This window comes from Typopeltis vanoorti, chromosome 17 (genome assembly GCF_054136105.1).
Source record: "Typopeltis vanoorti isolate ZY-2024b chromosome 17, IOZ_Tvanoo_1.0, whole genome shotgun sequence".
Lineage (NCBI taxonomy): Eukaryota > Metazoa > Arthropoda > Arachnida > Uropygi > Thelyphonidae > Typopeltis > Typopeltis vanoorti.
Genome location: NC_143565.1, coordinates 74,122,112 through 74,146,759, shown reverse-complemented (window position 1 = coordinate 74,146,759; position 24,648 = coordinate 74,122,112). Strand labels below are relative to the sequence as shown.

At 35.4% G+C, this 24,648-nt stretch overlaps 1 protein-coding gene across 2 annotated transcripts; it reads right to left on the bottom strand.

Annotated features, from left to right (window-relative positions):
• Positions 1-459: 459 nt before the first annotated feature.
• LOC150097492 (uncharacterized) lies at positions 460-24,075 on the bottom strand. 2 transcript variants are annotated; one of them, XR_016549691.1, is made up of 5 exons: positions 23,890-24,075; positions 23,293-23,406; positions 19,738-19,969; positions 1,741-1,983; positions 460-1,229 (listed from the first exon to the last, which is right to left on the bottom strand). XR_016549691.1 is itself a non-coding variant. In XM_090407483.1 (2 exons), the coding sequence occupies exons 1-2, from the start codon at positions 1,977-1,979 to the stop codon at positions 548-550; spliced, it is 921 nt and encodes a 306-aa protein (XP_090263609.1). In that variant the 5' UTR covers positions 1,980-1,981; the 3' UTR covers positions 460-547. The 2 variants fall into 2 exon arrangements, 1 of the variants encoding a protein (XP_090263609.1); XM_090407483.1 differs by lacking the exons at positions 19,738-19,969; positions 23,293-23,406; positions 23,890-24,075 and having other exon boundaries at positions 1,741-1,981.
• Between the last annotated feature and the right edge of the window lie 573 nt (positions 24,076-24,648).

Sequence of the window (24,648 nt, the reverse complement as noted above, 5' to 3'; positions counted from 1 at the left end):
CCACCTCTTTTTTCGTATCTAGGTGGCTCAATGGCTTAAAACTTCGATACAGATTTCCACAATGTACTCTTATACATATACCGAGAGATATTCCCGTGGCATGTGAATGGCAGAACCTGCAGCTTTATTGTGCATTGACGGAATCCCTTAGGCAGAACCGACACGAGTTACATTGCAGAAGTCCTTGATGTTTTCCATGGTTCATGCAGAATATTTTGAAGTAAGATGTACGCAACCATTTAGGTAATAATATTCTTTCAGATCAATAAAATGTGCATAAGGCTGAGTTAATACGATATTGATTTAGTAGTTGGTCTCAACTCAAGTCCCTGTAAGCTATCTTAATAACACCTAGAACACGACATATTAAAAAATAAAATAAATATTTCTTCTAATTAAGATGACAGGGGTTCATTATTTATTTTTGTTTTGTTATAAATAAATAAAACAGAATTATTTGCAAAGCTTTATTTCAATAATAAACTAAAAGTCTCGTTTACTCCAGTGGCTTTCAATAAACTTGTTGCTGTTCTGATAACATTTACATTTATGGATTCATTCCATTAAAGAAAAAATTACAGGAAGTACATATAATGGAAAAATAATTAGATAAACTTCCTGGTTTAGGAGCTGAAGTTGGTTTGCTAGTCGAAGGTATAGTCACAGGCATAACTGTAGATGAGTTCCTTATAAAAGCAGTATTGTTGTAATTCGAAGTTGTTAAGTTGTAGTTAGTGGTGGTCAGAGTTTTGTTGAAAGAGATTGATGTCGTTGGCTTGTAATTAATTGTTGTGTTGTAATAGACTGACGATGTTAGGTTGTAGCTCGTGGACATTGTTTTGTTGAAAGGAAGAGCAGTTGTTGTGTTGTAGTTGATTGTGTACGTTGTTGTTTTAAAAGGTAAAGAAGTTGTTGCGTTGTGGTGGCTTATGGATATTGTTCTGTTGTAATATGCAGATGTAGTTGGACTGTAACTGTTTGTTGACATTGTTCTGTTGTATACGCCTGGCGCAGTTGAATTATAAAGATTTGTTAACATCATATTTTCTTTTACACCAGTAAGATTTACGGTGTCTTTCACGGTTGGTCCCTCTGAAGTGATGGAAGTTGTATAGCTTCGTGAGAACAATGGTAATGGAAGAGCGGAAGTTGAATTTGGAACCATTTCCGAACAGTCTTCACACTGACAAGATTCTCCATTAGGTCTTTGGTGACAAGTGCAACATGTTCTAAACACAATAAATTAAAACATAAAATTACTGCAACAGGTTAATAAGTTACTAACTTAATATACAGTAAGCATAAATTACTAAAATCATCACGACATTGTAACATATTGCATCATCGATTAAAATGTAATTTTGATTAATATTTAGTTTTAAATATTAAAAAATAAAATTTTCACCAAAGAACTTTATTGATGTTAAATTATGAATGATTTTTATGTACTGCATTATTTGTAATGGTGTCAGTTTTTCCTCCTCTTAGGTTATATAAAAAAGGTTTGCAGTCAAATGTATGAAAATATGCAACGAAATTAAGTAAAATATCCTAAATCTGTGAGAGAGTTTGAAAATCCTAAAATGCGATGCTAACCTTGTTTATTCATTTTTCATATGATTGCCATCATTTTATTTATTTTTTAACACAATTATAAATCGCTTCTCTAGAGACCAACATGCATATTTTTAAGTCACCTGAGACATCCACATGTATATATATATATATGAAGTACCTTACCTGATGTACTGCTGATCCATCGGAAATATTTTGCGACCTTCAGAGCTAATTTTTCCATACTGTTCATTCAAATGAAATCGTATTTTAAACGGCACAAGTCCGTCTAACGTTGATCCAAGATAATGTAGCCAATTTTCAAGCGTACAATTTCTTCTGCATGAGCTGCAAATGCTTCGAAGTAATGGTCCTTCAGGTTGTTGCAAATCAACGTTTTTACAGGAATTAAACATATCTTTCATAAACCTTTAAAATAAACAATAAAAATAGAATTTTATTTCTTTTTTTTTTCTCTTTGAAACAAGAACATTTATCGCAATTTAAATTATTGTATCAATAAAATTACTTTATTTTGCTACTACCTTGAAATAGCGCGCAAGCTGAATAAAGAAAGGGGTGATTAAATCTGAATAAATCATAGTTAATTGACAACTGTTCAGTTTTTCATTGAAGGTATTTTATTTTCAAGAAACTAACCAATCTTAATGGTCAGTTTCTTTACGATAACTACATAACAAACAATGAAAATCGAATATAAAAATACAACATACAAACATCAAAATGGAGGATGTTATGGATTCTCCATATTTTATAGAAATAAACTTAAAAATTTCATAATCTCTCAGAGAAATTTACTGAAATTTACAATTTAGATACTAAATTTAATAAAATATACAAATATAGGAAATTTAGTAAAATATACAAAAATCTTATAGCAGAATATATTTGAAATGTTTGAACAAATTCTTGTTATTTTTCAATATACCTTAGTAGTAGTACGGCTACTTCAGTATATCAAAACCAATTGACAAACTGTTAATGATTTTAGTAATAAATAAGTAATAAACGGATAAGAAACTTTCAGAATAAATTATGGGTGAGGTCCATAGTTGTCTGCAAGAAGAGAAGGGATACAAGATATTACTTTATAATTATAGTTTATAGTAAATCTGTCACACAACATTGGGTGTACCCATCATGAAGTTGGATTTTCGTAAGATAACTTTAGCTTGAATTATACATGTCATAATGGCATTCAGTTATGAATTATATATATCTATATATACCTCATTATTTATTAAAAATCAATATTAAGAAATTCGAGAGTGTTATTAGCAAGCTATAGGCAAATTTCGCAATAAAAATTGTTATAACCTGAAAACGTATTACAAAAGCTAAGACGAAAGAAGAACAGATGTACAAAAGAACACATTTCCTTCTCTCTCTCTCTCTCAAAATGTTTCCTTCAGTTCTAGGGGGGAGTTTAGGAAAGTATAGAAACAATTCCAAGAATTAAGATATAAAAATACTGATTGCAGTTTCTTTGTTGGAATAAAAATTGCTTATAACAAAAATTTGGCTTTTTCAGATATTGTGCTGTTTTTATACTTTCCAGGCTTACTCCTATATGCGATTGTGTTGAAAGAGAGAGAGTATAAGGATTTCAATATGTCAGTTGCAGTGTTAATTCAACATTTGAATATTTATTGGACCAGTTGACAAGCGGGTAAATTTTTTATTTCTTAATTTTTGGAATGGTTTGATTTGGGTCGAGATTATGGTCGAATGTCCAATGGTATGAGGCCAGTATATTATGTCTGTTGTGTGTTCTTCGGCTAGTATGACTGTTTTGTAGGATGAAAAATTACCCCGAAAAAATAACATCAATGGCGCATTAAAGTAGAAAGATTCCTTCTACTTAAAGAAACTAGACAGATCTAGGTTCGAATCCTCCTCCAAGATGCCAAGTATCTTTATAATGGCTTTTAAATTAAAAATGACTCAACCAAAGCCATACAGAGGCTATAGTGCTATTTCCCTAGAATACTCAGCTTTTTCATTCTGTATAAAAGGTAAATCGATAAAATAGATACATGTGTTAACAGACATAATACACTGGTATCCTTGCCTTAGTTGTATCTTCCTTAATTCTAAACAATAATAATAATTTTAGGAAGCAGAGATCTTAGGAATCAATAAAATGATGGAAGAATGAACGTTTCTCAAACACTATTACATAATTTGCACTAAAACGCCAAAATTTAACTTAATATCAGGTGCAGGTGGTAAGATAAGATTTATATAATCTTCCTACTCAATTCTTCATCATTGCAGGTCAGCAAAATCCAAAACTTCATGATATTCTGTTATCAATGCCTTAAACACAGACTTTCTTGCCATCCCTAGACATTGCTAGGATAATCATTCTTCGGTACTAATGCCGAAGAATGATTAATTTATTGAACTCAGATCCTTTGCCACCCCTTTCAAGGATCTGAGTTCAACTTCTCTTATCTTTAATAATGCACAAATCACCAGATATTTTCAGATATGTCTTTTTAGTGTCATTGATATGTTTAGCCTGTCTTGGCAATTAACACATTATATCAATAGTTTCGTAAACTTTTAAAATCTCTCCATCTTTTTCCATTCGAGGTCACTATTTTCGTACAATAATCGTCCATCTATTAACCTTATTAAAATCCAAATCTTTCCAACCATAGAGCAATGTTCTCATGAGGGTAATACGCAAATAGCCACCCCTCATTCTTGTTTCTGTCTAGAAGAGAGCGGTTCAACTAATCACTGATTTCTCTCTCTCTCTCTCTCTTTTGTAACTGTCAAACTTCATCGTTTTTTTTTCAGAAGAGACTACTTGTTAATATTTTTAACAGATATCTACAGTGGGCGTTGACCAACTTGACAGCAGTCTCCATCATTCCTTGCAGTCTAACAACAAACTTACAAAATCTATATTTTTTCTTTAGCTCCCTCTGCATTCCTTACGAAGTGTTCCTCACAATTACAACGTCCAAGTTTTCAAGAGAAATAGCAATAAGTTCCATCTACCCTAAAATTTGTCTATACACAGCCTTAATTATACTATAGGTTGCTCCCACTTCTTGTGAGTAGGACTAATATACAAAATCTTCGGAAAAGCAAAATACAGAGACTTGGGAAATACCAGATGGTTTTAATATGGAACATTTAATAAAAAAATACCTTATTCTACATGATCTTAGAATTTATGAGAAATAAAATTATCAAGAAATAAAATAAGCTATTCCGAGACTCCGATTGGTAGAATGTCATTCATTTGGTATTTGGAATCTTACAGAAAATTGTCAAATTTGTCATTCGAATTCATTTCAGTCATTTCGATTTTTATTTAAACAGCATCATTTGTGCAAAAATGGAAAAATGGAAAATGTGTATTATGCAAAAAGGGAAAATGTGTATTATTTGCAATAATTCCACTCTGGCTGTACAGAATGTAATTCAAATAAAATTTAGGATAAGAAAAGCAGAAAAAGTTTTGAATGTGATTCAGTCTTGATTTCAAACACTGTCATTTTTATCAGCATAATTTAGAACGATATATCTAATACCAGTTACTATTATTTAGCTGGATAGAATTTAAGCGAATTATATATGGCGCATTGAAGTGATACCTGAACGAGTTACATATAACATTTGATTCCTTCATGATTTGATGTCACGAATTTGATCATTCTTTGCATGGGTAGGTTTTAACTAGAAATTCAGGTTTTTGTTTACGCAGAATAATCTAAAAGGTGTAAGAAAATGCACGTAACTAATAAACAAAACTACATTTCAGTCAACTAACATCTGGTTTCAATAAAGTGATGGCGAACCATCTCATATAGGATTTACGATCTATATAGACTTCCCAGCGCTAGGAAGTAGCATTGTGATTAAGGATAGCACAGAAATGAAACTTTGGAAATTCAATCAAACAACGTTTGTCCATTTGAAAGCATACGATAGCGTTTAAGTGAAAACTGTCAAGTAAACAGACTACGCAGGAGCGATACAGCATTGTTTGTCCACATGCTCTTCATTATGAATACCAAACTTCCTAAAATGCTACGATATTACTTTGCATTCATTCTTCATGGCTGACCAAACTCCTTTAAGAATTCTCATCAACTATTTTCTCCGTTGATTACCCAACTCCTAGCGGGAAGTTTCATGTTCATCACCTAGCTCTAAGATATCACCGTAATAATGCAAAACTCACGTCTCTGACATGTCATTAGCAAGTTGGAACATCTCGTTCATTGCTGATAGGTTATCTGTTCCGGTCTATTCCACCCATTTGTTATTCCAAACCTTTACTCACGCTTTAATGATTCTGTTTACTCAATAATTCGCGAAAGATTCTCGGTCGCAAAGGTGCACGCATAGCATAGCTCGCGGCTATGTGCAATATCGCTAATGATCATTGCCTACATCAGTACACTTTGAAAAGTCAGGCGTAGAGAAAAGTTGGACGAAAACATTCGTACAATTTTCCCATTTCACTGTAGTAGATAACGTTCGTTTGTGGGTTTAATTAATTAAGGTAAACATTTGAATATTCCGAACTGTTCCGAAATGTGTACGTGCTAATTTGTATTTGCATATTAGACCGTTCTATGTTTAGAGATTTCTCTTGAAGAGTTTTTATCCTAATTTTGAACGTCAAAGTGCATTGAGTTATAAACCTATGCTGTTTTTCAATTAATAACTTGCTCTGTAATAATGTTTAATCTAAATCTCTGGGATTTTGCAGTTTGTAATTATTCTAACTATTAGTTTGACATCCACGGAAGAAATACGTGATTTGACCTATCATCAATGCGCATCGTAAATAAAATAAAACACAGATTTACTATTGAATGTGTCCTAAATTCGTTAAATTTCCAGATGAACTTTTCATAAGCCTGAACAGACAGAGAGAAACATTCGCTTATTAACCCCCCCCCCCCTACTTGCTATCTCATGAAATGACTTCCTCATATACTAAGTAATTTCTATGTGAAGTCCTAGAAGTATTACGTCTTCTTCTACTCTCAGTAATATTATTATGCCCTTTTATATGCGTTTTTCTTTGTCCGTCCTCCAGCATCTCAAAACACGCTGAATAAGGGACGTTATAGCCAGGTGATTCAATAATTTTTGTCCGCCAAGGGATTTTAACGTTCAGTGTCATGCGAACAGTAATTTAAAGATTATTTGGGATTGATATTTTTATTTATTTATTATTATATTATTATTATCTGTGTAGATATTTTATCTACACAGTAGCGTGCAGTTTTCTTCTTTACCTCATGCACTGACTGAAAATGGATGCACTTCAATGCGGACTGCAACTTTTGAAAAAGGTAAAAGTCGCATGGGGCAACGTGCGGCGAGTAAGGTGGATGGTCCAACACTGGAAACTTCTTATCAGCCAGATACTGCTTTACAGACAGTGCACTGTGGGCTGGAGCGTTGTCCTGATGGAGAATCCAAGCGTTGTTCTTCCACAGATTGGGTCTCTTCTTCCTCACTCGTTCTCTCAGCTTCGCTAAAACCTCAAGGTAATAATGTTGGTTAACTGTCTGACCCTATGGTGCCCATTACCACACCATTGATATAAAAAAAGAAAACGATCAGCATTGGCTTCAGTTTTGACGTGCTCATTCGTGCTTTTTTCATTCTCGGTGACGTGGGAGTTTATCAGTGCATCGATTGTCTCTTTGTTTCTGGCTCATGCTGGAAAATCCACGTCTCATCAAAGTTGAAATCCGCATTGAAAGGTATCCATTTTCAGTCAGTGGATGAGGTAAAGGAAAAAACGGCAGCGTTACTGAAGCAGATAACACCTGCTGACTTGCAGCACTGCTTGCAACAGTGGAAAATTCGTATGCAACGGTGAATAGATAGAGGAGAGGAGCATGTTGAAGGGATAACAATTAAGTTGTACAATTTTAAGAGTAAACCACATTTTTGCAAACAGTCTCTTTATTTAATAGCCACCCCTCGTAGATATTTTATCTTTTAATTATTAACGTTACATAATAATAAATATAATAATAATTTCAGGTACTTACAGCCTTTGAGGCCCAGATTGACTTTTGTAATTACAAGTTTAGGATAAGGTGGTTAGTCGTATGCTTAAGCATATATTTTTGAGTGCAAACATATTTTTATGGACGATTTTCCTAGCTGAGGGATGAAAACCCAAGTTCCGAGAAAATCTTTTCGAAGCCTGATACCGGCTGACTAACTTTTCGTTAAAATAGGTCCTATAATGGATTCGAAGAAGGACTCAGGTGTTTTCAAACCATCAATTTTGTTGATACCGACTATACTCTCTGGAGTGTCATTTATGCTACATACTGTTATTTACTCTGGACAGATATTACACGTACTTATTACACATGGCATACTACTTAAATCTTTGTCCGCTTCTGTTTTAGCTAAGAACATGTTATCCTGAGATCTCACAAGGTTATTATCATCATTATCATCCGTAATTTAAGCTGGTTTTCTTAACGATTATTAACTATTGACTGAGGTCTTTGAGTAAATAAAATTTACATCCGTTACTGTTTTTTATTGGGATATTTTTCGAAATCTGGTCTCTTTATAGAAATCCAAATATAAAACTTTATGAACATCCAAGTATAAAATTTCTTGCTATCATTAACGCATAATAGACCTAAGGTAAAAAACTTTCTATAGCTTTCTGTCATTCAGAGATTTTTATTAATAAGTTCAAGCACCTTTTGTCTACTTGTATATGATATATATATGATATATGATTTCAACCTTATAAGCTAATGACCTGATTCCCAGAAAAGTCCTTTTTAGGACTTCCAGGGTGACAAATGGCAATGCTATAGCCAATGAAGTTTTAACTGAGGCTCGGCTATTGCCGTTACCCAGCCATGACCAGAGCTTTTTAGCTCAATAACACTCTATCCATACAGATTTACTTCATTCAGATGACGGGATAAAGAGTCAAGGACTCAGTCCATCGCCCAGTTCTTTTAAGAACTTATAAGCTAATAATGGAATAGGTGAATCAATCGACCGTGAGATGCGGTGATTGATTCATTCAATCCAATATCCTTGGAGGGTAATGGATGGCAATTCTGTAGCCAATGAAGTTCTAACTGAGGCTCAGCTATTGCTGTTACTCTCCTGCCATGATCAGAGCTTTAATTGCTCAATAACACCTTATCCATACACTGTCCTCTACAGATAACGGGGAAGATGAAAAGCATTCTTGCTTCGCCCCTTTAAGCCAGTCCTTATATAAGGACTATAAGGATATAAGCTAATAATAGTCTGGGCAATCGACCGTGAGATGCGGTGATTGATTCATTCAATCCAATACCCTTGGAGGGTAATGAATGGCAATGCTATAGCCAATGAAGTTCTAACTGAGGCTCGGGTATTGCTGTTACCCTCCTGCCATGATCAGAGCTTTAATTGCTCAATAACACTTTATCCTTACGCTGTCCTCTACAGATAACGGGAAAGATGAAAAGCATTCTTGCTTCGCCCCTTTAAGCCAGTCCTTATAAGGACTATAAGCTAATAGGTGAATCAAATTGAGTTCCAGCTCAGGTAAGCATATAAACATATATTTGAATATTTCAAACGTGACCAGTTTAAGTCCCGATGACTTTATCCAATCGTTCGATAAGAAGCTAGCGCTCAACCTCCTCAAAAAACTGTTGAAAAAATTTGAGGTAGAGTGGCCAGGGTTTCTAAACCTATATTCACCAACAGACGACTCTACAGAAGGGGATAACTCAACATCAGGGGAAGAAGGGAAGATGAACCTGATAATCTCGGCTCCCACTCCAAAACATGATACAGAAACCCATGCACGGAAAAAGCGTAAAACAGCGGAGACTCAGATAAACGAGGGGATGGAAGAAGATACCCCCATCACTGTCCTTCCCACGCCCAACAACGAAAAAGTTCCCCCAATTGTTCTACGGGAAAAAACCTTAGGACTATTATGCAAAACCACCAAATTGCCTATTCTTGGGCAATAAACGTAGACGTCGGAGTTAAAATCCAGCCTACCACAGTAAGCGACTACAGACTCCTCACAAAAACCATGGACGAGTCAAATATTAAATATCATACTTACTCACTGAAGTCGGAGAAACACCTAAAAGTTGTACTCAGGGGAGTAACAGAAAACATCTGCACAGATGAAATTACTGAAGACCTCTGCCTCCACGATCTCCCACCTGTCAAAGTTAGCAGAATGCTACGGGCTGACAAGAGTCCAATGCCCCTAGTACTCATTGAGATACCTAACACACACAAGAACATATACAACTTAACAACGATCTGTGGCCTGAATATCACAACAGAACCACTAAGAAAAAGAGCCTCGTCAGGCCAGTGCTACAGATGTCAGAAGTACGGACACGCACAGAAACTCTGCAGAGCAGACTACAAATGCCTCAAATGTGGGCAAAACCACCCTACAGCAACCTGCTCAAAACCCAGGACCTCACCAGCCAAATGCGCGAACTGCGGGGGCCCCCACCCGGCAAACTACAGAGGCTGTAGTCACTACCCTAAGAATAAAACAGACAACAAAAGGAAACATATCTCTGAACGCTGCCCACAGGCACCTGAGTTGACTACTCCCCAGTTGCCTGACACGCAACAAAAGACAACAAAATACCAGCTCTCACAAGTGGAAAATACCAACAGTCTGGAAAGCCACCGTCGAAGCAGGACATACGGCGAAGTTGCCCGCTCATCCAAATATATCCAGCAGGACCAAATTCTTCCAAACATGACAACAGTCATCACAGCCTCATTGGCAAACATGCTTCAAGACTTCAGTAAGTCAAACCCTTCACCAAACTCCACAAAACGATTTCTAAACGAAACTCAAACCATATTATTAATGATTGTTAATGAATAAAACTAGATTTATGCCAGACTCACTACAGATCGCCGCTTCGAACGCCAATGGCCTAAAAAACAAGACTCTGAAACTTCAAGAATTCTCTCACAGATACAACCCTGACGTCATCCTAATTAATGAAACTCATCTAAGACCTGCAGACAATCCAAAACTGAGAGGCTACACACTATACAGAAACGACCTTCTGGACTACAGAGGTGGTGGTACAGCCATATTTATCAGGAACTGCATCAGGCACAATGGAATACTCACCCTCCCCCAACCTCCAACCTAGAACTCACCGCTGTCGAAGTCCCCACAAATTAAACTGGAAGACTTAAAATCTACGCCGCCTACAACTCCTCTGCTAAGACCCTATTTTCTGACTTGGATGCTGTACTAGGCACAAATGAATCCATCATGTCGCTGGGGACTTAAACTCCAAACATCCCTCTGGAACAGCAGAACCACAAATAAAAATGGCCGTATCCTCTTCAGCTACACAGGATTAAACAACGCTGTCGTAACAGGACCCAGTGAACCAACCCACCACAGCCCAACTGGCACAGCCGACATCCTAGACATCGCCATTCTACACAACATCGAATACCAGCACAGCATTCAAGCACTGAAAGAATTATCATCAGACCACAACCCAATCCTACTTCACTTAGGGAACAAAGATCAGTCACCTCCCCCCAAACCTCCATCATCTGGGAGAAACTCAAGAAAGTGCTACCAGAACACAATGGTCCGGTTGCCCATATAAAAGCCAAGGAAAAAATAGACACGGCAATAAAGAACCTCACCAATCAAATCAATAAAGCCATATCAGCAGCCACAGTATCCACGATTACCCACAAACAAAATTGTCTCCCGGAAGAAATCATGGACTTAATAAGGGAAAAAAACAGACAAAGAAAAAGATATCACAACACTTGTGCTCCCCAGGACAAAACAGCCCTCAACAGATTAAACAAATCTGTCCAAGAAGCTCTTCAGAACCACAGGAACCAACAATGGGACAACAAGCTCACCTCCATCTCCACAGCAGATAATTCTATATGGAAATTCCTAAACAACCTCAGGATCAAGCGCAAATCCCTCCCCCCTCTGCAAGCAGAACAGCACCTTGCATACACAGATGCGGACAAAGCCGAAGCCATTGCAAGAAACCTAGAGAAACAATGCAGTCCTGCATAAGAAAACCTAAACATCAGCCACGTATACAAGATCCATCGTAAAGTCAGGTTCACAGTAAATCGTCCCGATGTCAATCCAAGTCCTATAATGCCTACCTCACCTACCGAAATAATCGGCATCATCAACCATCTCAAGATCAAAAAAGCCCCAAGTCCGGATGGCATCACTAACCAAGTCATCAAGGCACTACCACGCAAAGCCATAGCACATCTGGCAAACACCATAAACTCCATCCTCAAATGGCAGCACTTCCCCCAGTCATGGAAAATAGCTGACATCATCCCAATTCACAAACCAGGCAAAGACCCACACCTACCTGAAAATTACCGTCCCATCAGCCTGCTATCCAATTTAGGGAAAATAGCTGAGAAAATCATCCTCATCAGACTCCAAGATCATGTCAACCAATTAAATATCATTCCAGAAGAACAATTCGGCTTCCGTCAAAATCACAGCACCACCCATCAAATCCATAGACTGGTAGAATACATCACCACAGGATTCAATTGGAATCAACACACTGGAGCTGTCTTCCTAGACATCTCAAAGTCCTTCGATAAGATCTGGCACCAAGGCCTCCTCTACAAACTTATCATCGCTAACCTTCCACTAAACATGATACACCTGATCAAATCATACCTCTCCAACAGGAGGATGCAAGTCAAAATCAATGAAACAGTCTCAACCCAACGGAAAATCCTCGCTGGAGTTCCTCAAGGATCACTGCTAGCCCCGATCCTGTTCAACATCTATATGGCAGACATCCCTCAAAATCCTCTCACATCCACCATCGCCCTTTAGGCTGATGACACGACTATTCTAGCCAGATCTCGTCAACCACTTCTCGTCACCAAAAAACTACAAGACACCATCCTGAATCTAGAAAAATGGTTTAAAGACTGTCGACTACAATTAAATCCCCAGAAAAGTATAACGATACTCTTCACAAGAAGACGAGCATCCCCCAAAATAGACATCACCCGGTTCAACTCTAAAATTCCCTGGAAACTGAAGCAAAATACCCAGGAATACTTCTCGATAAGCGATTATGCTTCAACAGCCACATCAAGAACATATGCACCAAAGCTTCAAAGTTATCGCCCAGCTATACCCCTTGATCAACAGACACAGCAAACTAAGCTCAACAAATAAAATACTACTGTACAAGACAGTAATCCGTCCCACAGTCATATACGCCTCCCCAGCCTGGAGCCATACCTCCAAGACAAACATCCTCAAGCTACAAAGACTACAGAACAAATGCCTGCGAATGATTCTGGACGCCCCGTGGTTCATCAGGAACGCCCAGATCCACCGGGACATAAATATCCCCTACATCTCTCTACTACTACGCTCCTTAGCAGAAAAAGTCTTTATGAAGACATCTACGCATCCAAACCAACTAATACAGCAAGCCGGAAACTATGACGGTAATGACCACTGGAAACATAAAAGACCGAAAGCCATCCTAACACCCAACGACGAATAACCACTTCTGCCCACTCAGGGCGAGCTAAAATAGCTCACAAATCTCTCCCATCACTGCTCCCGAAACAGACAACATGGAATATGAAAAGCGTCAAGCTTCACCCTCTGCGCCATATATGTCCTGCGTCCTATAAGCTAATAGGAGGAAAATAAAAGTCCTTTTTAGGACTTCCAGGGTAACGAATGGCAATGCTGTAGCCAATGAAGTTTTAACTGAGGCTCGGCTATTGCCCGTTACCCAGCCATGACTGGAGCTTTTAGCTCGATAACATTCCATCCACACAGATTCTCTTCATTCAGATGACGGGATAAAGAGTCAAGGACTCAGTCCATCGCCCAGTTCTTTTAAGAACTAAGAACCTTATAAGCTTGTCGAACATTCTTATGTTCGCCAAGCTTTCAACACCTCCTTTTATTCTACACAAACAACGAATTCTGGTAATTAACCTTCATACTAAACGAAGTAAGTGAAATGCATGTTTAACAGATTTTCAGCATCTGTAAAGAATCATACGAAAACAAATAAATTAAAAATAGATTTTTTTTCCTATTAAGCGGGATTTCCAGTCTGATGTGAAAAGTATCTGAATCTTAAATGTGATTCAAAGGAAGCGAATAAGGAAAATTCTGTAAAACGTCCCCGCAGAATACCTTACCTACCACATGCAGCTCATTACGTTGTTGTCAATATAATTAACTGAAACTGGCGACCCATTCTTGTAATTGTATACTCGTCGACGTTTTGAGACTTTGCTTTGATGGAAACTAACCGCAGCCTTAAGTAACGAAGATCATTACGATTAATTATGGAAAACTGTAATTATTAGCGGACGTCGTTGCAATTAAGAACCTCGTCTCCCTTGTATTGCAGACTTTCTATAATTTCGCATCTAAAGCATTTTAGAAACGCATTTGGTATCGGAACAAATCTCTTAGCTTTAAATATTCTAATGCAGAATGAGAAAATATTTACCATAAAATATTAATGTATGGAAAGATGACAAAACTTTTCCCGCTTATAATAATTATGTGAATAATTAATGAAATACTTAATTCTCCAAGCGGACTTTAGTAATGCATCCATTTCTCTATTATAGTCAGAGAAAATCACTTGCAGTAAGTAACAATGATGCAGTTTCGTCTAAATAGTTCTTTATAATAAAATATAAGGTAATGTCCAGAAGTTCATGGACTGACCTCAAGGGGTCGACTGTCTTAGAGGTATGATTGACAGTTACTTGCATTTTTTTTCATGTAAAAGGGGTTTAATGTTTCGACTGTTTATTTACTGCGTTCTTCATTTTTAAGGAAAGAATGATGCGAAAAGGGAAAATAATTTGTTTGACATTTTAAAGGGTAAAACGTCTGCTTTTGAACACGCGCAAACATTGTTCTGAATGTTGTGTGTTCTGAACAATGCAACATACAATTAGAAGTATTTTAAAATAAAGTCAGTCTCTTCTGCAACAACATAATAGTTATCGTCTTTGTTAGTCCTTACTGTTTTCTCTACTAGTTTGTATGTTTACACCTGAGGAAATGCTGTGCAATTGGGATGAAACGTGGTGTTGTCAATTAAAATAAATGTTGTAGTCTTATTCCTGTGTTGGTTAAATTACCGATTCTTCTTCATTCCAGAAACTGTAGCAAGTTCGCTAGTTTCATTGGACTGTCTTCTTTGGACTTCTAAGTTTCGGCATTTTTCGATTCGTATTCGATGGTATAGAGATTTAGGTTCTTAGTGTAAGCAGTTAGTACCATCCCTGATTTCTGATCACTCATTTTGGCAACATCAAGGATAGCTACCAAAATCTCATCAAGAATAATTTTTCTTCCACGTTTCGACCGTGATCTTGAAGTTGATGACTTGACTTCTTCATTACGAGAATCGTTCCCGCACTTGCAGATTACGAAGACGTCAAAGTAGTCTGTTGAAGGCTGTTAACATTATCTTTATTTACTCTTTCCTTTATTTGTTTCGTTTCGCTTCTCTGCTGCAGCTTCTTTCTGTTCAAGTACCCTGTCTACACTTCCCATTTTCCCTGTGTGACATTTTTCTCTGTACCAATAGAAATTCCTTGTCCTCTAGAATTTTTATCATGTCCAAGACGTTAGAATAGGTTATGTTAAGATATCTTCGAGCTGTCTTTCCCCTCTTTTTCTTCTTCATTAATACCTCTGAATTATTTGACTTGGACTTGCTCTTTCCAAGAATTTTCCATTCTCTAAATACGTCTTCGACTTTGTTCGCGACATGTTTTTCAACTTCGTAGGAATTCTTTCTTTTTCCAAGATCCCTGAAACATCCTAGGCTCTCGAATGAGCTACCTCCTTTGATTGATTGATCAAATCCATCCCTTTAGAACGAGTAGAGTCCCCTAATGAGAAGTTCACGGCAAAATTAATGCCGCCGGTTCGCCACTCCTTGCTGCATCCCCTAAGGGTGTTCATGACTGTAATTCGTGTGTGTTTACATGCCCGGTTTGCCAGCTTGCGGGATGAAAAACCCCAGATAAACTGGCGTAAAAAAAACGCTGATGTCCACACCCAAGACCGGTTAATTTGGTTATGCCTAAGGAAGATCCTTAAACTCCTCACGTCGTCGAGAATCGAACATAGGACACGCATTTCCTAGGAATATGGTTACTGAGCGTAAAGCCACTAGGCTACCTCCCTTGCTGTTTGTTTCATTGCCTTTTTGTAATGAAAAAAAAAATAACAACGGCATGACTTCTTTTGTGAGAGATTTCAGTGGGGTAACGTGGCTAACATCTATCCAATAAGCCATATTTCCGTTATCTTCCAAGTAGCAATGCTGCTCGCTGATATACTTGCCATTTTCATAACATAACTGAAGTCTTACTAACAACGCTCTGTTATGATTAATCAAATACGCCTCAAGAAAATCAGCTTGAAACATTCGAGTATGGTTGTAGGGTTGCGAATATGCACGTTGTAGTTATATATATAATTATGTCTAAGATATTAGAATAGGTTATGTAAAAAAATTGCAGAGTATACAAAGGATACGATATTGACTCAGACCACCATTTATTAATCAGTACTATTAATATCCCAAACTAGAGAAATAGAAATAATACAAGAACACAAAAACAAAAGCAGGAGCAATTTAAGATAGAACTGTTACAGCAAGATAGTATCAGAAAACTATATAAAAGAAGACTTACAAATCATACAAAGAAAATAAATGAAGATACAGATATGGAAAATGAATTGCAAAGCATTAAACAAATAGTAAAGCAAGCAGCATATGAAGCCATAGGAATAAAACTGCGAAGAAAAAGGAAAGGACTAAGAACCTGGAACCCAGAAATAGAATCATTAATAAGAAAGAAAAAAGAAATCTACCTTAAATGGTTAAACAACAGAACCATGGAAATGAAATAGAATATAAAAGAATCAGAGCAATAACAAGAAGAGAAACTAGGAAAATCAGAAGACAAGTCTGGGAAAAATTTGTATCAAGATTAGAGCATGACATAAATGGACTTCAACTAAAGAGCTATAAAATCATTTAAAAAATGACTCAAGAAACAAAGGATTATCTACAATTAGAAGAGCTCTCCACAAAAGAATGGACCAATCACTATACCCAGCTTCTAAACAATAATAATCAAATTGAAATAAAGCAAATAATAAGTCAAGAAAAAAATGAAGAACCAATACAGTTAAATGATCTAAAGAAAATATTGGAAAAACTAAAAAATAGAAAAGCTACAGAAAATAGAATAAATTCAGAACTATTTAAATACAGCACTTGCGTGTATATATATATATATATATATATATATATATATATATATATATATATATATATATATATATATATATATATATATATATATATATATATATATATATATATATATATATATATATATATGTTAAAGATAGTAAGCTATTTTAAACCTGGTTTTACTCCATTTCCCAAGTAAGCAAACAGAGAAGTAAGTCAAGTTTAAGTCAAGTCAGTAAGTCAGTAAGTTAAGACAAGTAAGTAAGCAAACTTGACTTACTTGTCTGTTTGCTTACTTGAGAAATGGAGTAAAATCAGATTTAAAATAGCTTAGTATCTTTAGCATTTATTATACCGAAGGTAAAATACTTTCTACACACACACACACACACACACACACACACACACACACACACACACACACACACACACACACACACACACACACACACACACACACACACACACACACACACACACACACACACACACACACACACACACACACATATATATTCTAGATATTTTCTATCCAACGCTTTCTAGATATAGATAAAAAACGTTCCTGTCCAAGCGTTCAGCTAACATCAGAGAGTAACTAAATGCTATTAAAATGGTCTCTTTTATCTTACTAATGATGTATACTGCATCAAGTGAATCGATTGCCATCATGACAATGAGCTAAAATTATGATAAAACTGACATTTTATGGAAACCTGGTTTAGCGTTGGTAGAAATCAAATGTAGGCTCATATTTTATTGTTTTTTTGGATTAGATAATTGCGAAGTGTCATTGTTACGTCAATCAATCTTCTTTAAAACGATATCTTTCTTCATAAAGAGGCAAGTATTATAGCATACATAGTCTCAAACATTAGACATTCCGACTTACCTCACGAACTTGACAAAATCCATAAAATGATATCAAAAGAATCGCCAGTTATTTATTTACCTTTTTCTTATATATCACTTTTGACAGAGAATGAAATATTTCGATTATTATATTCTGCCACATTGCTTCTTCTAAGTATCAAGCAATCGGTAATTTAGGGGGCGACCATTAAGCATTCTGTGCATACTGATGTGAGAAAGTTAAATTTATCAAGCGATATTATTAGTGAAATTGCTATTGTTAAAATAATCGATCTTAGCTATTCATCAGCCCCGAGCTGAATAGAAACAGCTGGTGAGTGTGCGTGTGTGTTATAGATTTCATCGTAACATTCTGTATCTCTGGTTCACCCTTTATATGTGTCCGCCTCTTTCATTTACTAATTAGAATCGCTAGTCGTTGCAGATTTCAGCATATGTAATGAGTCCGAATGGAGGAGATATTTGGAAAACAATTTATCAGTCTCTGAGTCAACAAGAAAGAAAGAATGGGGAAGAGAAAATCCAATTATTGCAATGTAGTGAAATTTCGAGGTTCAGTCGAAACAGTATCTTCAAATAAAGTGATAGAGGCAGTTAATTCTTTCCTCAACAATAGCAAAAGTTCGTCTTAAACGTTGAAATTTCATCTCACTGATGAGATTTAACAGGAAATCCATTTTAGTTTTGTATTTAGAATATATAAAAAAGAAAACAATGGCGCGAATTAAGTCAATGGAATTTAAACATCACTAAATAAACAATCTCTGTATATTATGATATCATAATTTAAAAGATAATAAAACGCTTACGTAAACGTGTCTGAATATTTTAGTGTTTATGAGTAATGTTCTATGACTTTCACGATAAATCTCTTAAATTCATTCTTAGGTCAGGATATTGCGAAGTACATATTTCATGGTAAATAATGTCCCATAGACGTAGCTGAAATAGATTGAAGTAGCCAGAACTATCAATGCAATGGTACCATAGTTCTGGTTAGTGCAATCAATTTTAATATATTTTAACTTTGGAAATCGCCTAAGATTGGAATATATTAGAGAAGCATATTCTCTCTACAATGTTATTTTATTACGTTATTTCTCAAAACAAGAAAGATAAAAGATAGAATATCTTTACTAATATGAAACTGAAAGAGTCTTGTTGGTCTGTTGAAGATATCAATATGTAAATGAGCAATATGATATGACGGCATAAAAAAACAAACAAACTAACCACGCTAGTAAAGTGGGAAATAATATAAAATACGGACTATACGAGTTTCGCATATTGTATTCAAAATTCTATTATACCACTGGTGCTTATTTATTCAGGTTAAGAATTAGGTTGCTCTAGATGACAAAAAAGAGATTATTGTATAGAAAAATCGAACCCCCCCCGTCCCCTTTATTATTTTGGTTTTCAGAATTGCATGTTCATATGCTCTGGCATGCTTTGTATATCGACAATATTTTATATTTTGTAAATGAAAATGCCGTGTAAGAAACCAACTCTCTTTTAACCATCTCCTAAATAACATTCACGGACCTTTTCTTAGTTGGTTTGCCAGAAGCTACCAAAATGTGGAATTAAACCAGAAACCATACGTTTCGCATGATACTCTTTCAGCCGACAGGCTAATTAATTCGAACCATGAAACTTGCATCTCTGCACCCATAACAGTATTTTTTTTTTCGTAACAAAGTTTTTTTTTCCGAACGAATGCCTAATTAAGAACATTTTGTAACAAACTGCTAATTAATAACAAAAGCTATTGATTTATGTTACAAGTGTGTCTCATAAGATTCGGTAATTTTATCTTTTTTATGATACTGAGTTACCGAGTGGAGTTGCAGTTTTATTTTTGAGTTTTGATTGAGAAAATACGTACAAAAAATTTAAAACGTACAGTCTCATTCTTAATCATAATACCAATCTTTCATTTACGAATCCATCTGATACTTACCTTTCAGTTACGTAATAATCGATTTCCTTTACTACCTCCTCCTGATTTTATCGAACACTTTCGATCCCCAAGAATAGCTTTTGAACAGGAGAGCAAACCATGTGGCAAAATAATTTTCTGAAATTCCACATACATGATGGACAACTACCAAACCCTAACGATTCAATGTGCTTCAAGTATATTTCAAGTAATTTTATCTGGTTTGGATTGCAACAAGTAATGGGCATCGATCCTGAAAAAGATAAGAACATTATGAAGTCGTATGAGAATTTATATTTAGGACATAACCAACACAATGAATGCTTCGATTTGCTTATTTACTTTCTGTGATGCGCACTGGACTTAGGATTATCACAAAGATATTTGCAAATGAGAGGTTTCAGCGAATACCAAATGCTTATGGTTAGTTGTCCTTAATCGAATAGAATAATATGATATTTTATAAATTATAAAATTTTTAAAATAGATTGATATAATTATTAGACATATGAAGAGCCAAAGGCTTCAATTGGATTGATATAAGGATTGATCAAAAAGGATTGATATAAGGTATCAGAAAACCGAAGTTCTTTGGTATTTTATTCTGTAAAAGAGCTTGTCTCTTTTACAGAATAAAATGTAATCTCTATACAAGATGAATACGGTCAGATAGACGTATAGATGCTATGGCAGAACTAATGGATTCAAAGAGTTTAACGAAAGTAAATTGAATTATTATCCAAGATTTGAGAGATGTTATAAACCTAATAATTCTTTGTACGATACAAAGAATTTTACTGCTAGATTTCTCTAAGTTACAACCAACTACTTTAACGCATTTACCCTTACCTATCACCAAGTTAATATTCATAAACTAAAAAAAATGGTGTGTATGTGAATTAACTGAACTATAAGTACTCAATATTTTTTTTAAAAATGCAGTTAGTAAAGTAATTTTAATAAATTAGCGTAATAATAAGAATTTGATACATTCAAGGAACAACGGTTAGTTACAAAAAAGATAGATTCAATGTTTTATTTATTGTTTCAAAGAGACTAGCACACATGGTAAATACGACAGTCAAGTAGCTAGTTTGTAATGAAATATAGTTGTATCTCAGAACTGTGTGAGAGAGAGTCAAGCAAAAACATTGTAGATAACGAAGTACTCAGCTGTTTCTTTTGGTAGTTAATCCCAGGCAAGCGCAGGTGGAAGACAGCAGATAAGGGGATCTATCCAGCGAGATAAAAGATTTGGTAATGCTTCTGTTTCTTTAACATACATATATCCAAACAACTTCGAAAGCATCGTCTGGATTTCTGTAACTGTTGCTTTCATTAAACTCTCTCGTTCTCATACCGAAATCCATTTGTATTCAGATTACTACAGAAACAACGCGTAACTCTCTTCAACTACAGCAGAGAGAGAGAGAGAGAGAGAGAGAGAGAGAGATGCTAGTTATTTGTATTAAAAAAACTTAGTCTTGATACCACATAAGATTGATTTGCGTATACTCAAATGAACTGTTTTTTGTATATTTTTTGTGCCTCACAACTTTCAAGCGTTCACAGTTAAAGTGATTAAGTTAGGATACATTCAGTGAAACTATTTGTACTTCGTAAATGTATGCAACAATCCATTAGGAGTGTTTTATATAATTCTGCATTCAAGTATCTTATATCATTGTCGATATACTCGATGGTTATCGGATTCTTTATTTCAAAATAAATGCCAGAAATCTCCTTATAGAAGAAATAGACAACACAATAATGAAAAATAAATAAATAACCAAACATTCTACTATATACTGTACACCCACAGATGCGATATCCTTCGACACTTGTGCGCATGTCAAAAGAAGGAGAATCCATTCCAATAATAGGGTAATCAATCCGTATTATGGGATGATTTGTTTATTATTACACGTTGGAAAATAAACTTTTCTTTTATGAACATTGTAGGTTTTAAAGTGCTAACTATTTTGCTTGTATTTGTTGGAAAATTTTACGTTTATGTGATTTTGCGTGTTGGTGACCAATTCGTACATTGTTTATTTCTTTCTCCCCTTCAGCATGAATTGACTATTATTGGCAATCTGCCAAACTTAATTCTATGAACTCTGGGCGTACAATACGTTGGTATAAGCATACCTTTTCCTGGAATGCATAATATTTTCGAAATAAAAGGTTTGTTTTGGTAGTCTAACTTGGAAAACAATTTGTTTTACTTTGCGTCTAGTGCTAAACTAACTGTTTCAAAATTTATCAGTAATCTATTAATACTTATAGTTCATATATTTGTAAAAAGTGTTCTAATCAAATTAATATGAATCAGAATATTATTTAATTTGTATTTTAAATTAATGTTTTATTATTTGAAATATTTATATATATTTGATTTTTAAAAATTTTTTTCAGATATATTTGAAGGAACATAAAAGAGTGAGAAGAAATAAATCCCAAGCAATATTATGGATTCCAGGATTCCGTTCTAAACTTTGACGTAATAAACATTTCTAGGTATTGAGCAACAACATGCAGCACTGCTTGCTTAGCGTTAACCACTGTCCGTTTGTTATTTATTTATGTATATTGTTATTTATATACATATTATATAAATATGTATAAATATGTATATAAATTCACAAGAACAAAACTGAGGAATTTTAGAGGCATTTCAAATTAAACAAACAAAAAATTAACGCTTTGATGGTGATAATGTAGGTGTTCTGAGAATTGTTTTACTATAAACATTGAAAGAATTATTAAATTCATTTCCATACACTATTTGATAGTCAGCCCAACATTTGCGACTTACGGCCACTCTACTTACGATTGCTATCTTATTAACAGAGTTCCTGTATGCTACTTCACTCCTGCAAGCTATGGACCAGGTGATATTTCTACTGCGAGGCATTCATTTTTAAAGAAATATTTTGCCCACCCTAATGGTGAGAGCGAGGATGAAAAAACCTTTAGGGAAGAAATATATCTTGTTTAGATGTAAATGCAGCATAGAGCGAGATGACAGGAAAGAATATGAATGGTGTTTTGAAGAAACTCATGAAAATATTTATTCATACATTCATCGGATTTGGCAATGACAAAGAATTACAAGAGATTGGTGACAAGATATGCTACTAGCTAAAGTGTTGGAGTTGGAGGCTGACAATGAAGAACTAGAGCAGTTAAGGAAAGGTGTGGAAGCGGAGCATGCAAATGAAGGGCTTACATGGAAGCAGAAGCACAGAATGTTGAAGAAGAAGAAGTAGGAAAGAAAAGGAGAAGAAAACGATGGAGAGAGAGAGAGAGAGAGAGAGAGAGAGAGAGAGAGCAAGAAGGAAAAAGAAGAAGCGAGTCCGTACCCAAAAACGTTTACAGTGAAAAAAATGGCAGAGTCGCCTCTTAATAAAGCGATTTTCATTAGAGGATATCGAACACAACATGAAGACAGCGGAGTAGTTAGATTGATGCAAGTTTCAATACAGAGAAATTCATGTAGAAAAGAAAAAGTGGATTACACAGACTGTTTCATCTGATGTAGGTATTTTTAAATAAGCACATTTCTGCTCTCACCTGGCCCCCAGAAGATGAGCTTCTTAAATCTTCCAGAAGTTATGCATTCGGCGATCCAAATCTTTAGAATTCTGGAATTTGTTGTTGATGATCTAACCTCTGCTGCTTCTTCTTCTGATGACTCGTCCAATAAAAAAAAAAAAAAACTTATACTTTTGAAGATCTGTGCTTGCTCAATGAGTTTATTAGAGGATTATTTTACTGGTAAACGCAAAGAAGCAATATACACTCAGGCTCGTTTCTTATTTATTACTATGTATTGTATTTTACTCTACACAATAATTTATGTTATAATTTGTAAATTTTATTTTTAATGAGACGCAAAGAATAAAATTAAAAATACAACACAAACAGACGTACACATTTCTGCATTCATGTTTGCCGTTATACACACGGATCATATAACGATTTCCGTAACAATGGGATCTTCGTAACGTAACGAAACTGAATTGGAAGTAGAGGACTGACTGAATTAAATTTAATAATGGCCGAAATTATTCGGAAAATGAAATATTGAAACTGCAAGGTAACTGAATAGTATTTCAGTAGGTTCCTAAAACCTCTATTTTATAGTGATGCTTTTGTAAAATAACTTACCGTTCACCAGATCAGGACATAATTTATTTATCGAAGAAACAGAATTCTGATCTTCTAGGCGAATGGGTCGTCCATTGTACACACACGTATCATTAAATCCATTATTACATCCTCTCATAACGCAAGTGTTATATTTATCGTTTTGTTCATCCTAAAACAGAGATAATATCGCTGATTAACACGAAGGCAGGCATGATGGCACTATAAAAATATGGTACGTAATGGTTCAATAAGTAAAACAACAACAAAAATTGATGTTAGAATATATCTGTGAGTTATATTCAATAGGCGAAGAATGTTCCGAGAGAGCGATTCGAATAACTGGAGCCTCCGGTACATGAGCTGGCGATTTTGTCGCGCGATTTAGTAAAATTCATCCTGAAATATAAATTATAATAAATATTCAATGAAAAAATAATGTTATTGCCTTAGGAAAAAAGTTTGTTGTTGTTAGAATAAGGCAGCTGAGGAAAAATCGAAGGATATAAAATTAGTGACTGGCCTTAGTGAATCATCTTTTTGTACCATCAGATATAATGTCAGCGCGGTTAGCCAGGCTATACACTTCGCAACTATATCCCTGGGGAAGGAGTGTCCTAGGTTCGATTCCCGTCGACGACGTGAGGAGCTTAAGGATCTCTCTCAGCTATAGCCAAGTTAGCCGGTCTTGGGCGCGGAGAGCAGGGTTTTTTTACACCCAGTTTTTCTGGGGTTTTTCATCCCTCAAGCAGGCAAACCGGCCCCGTGAATACACAGGCT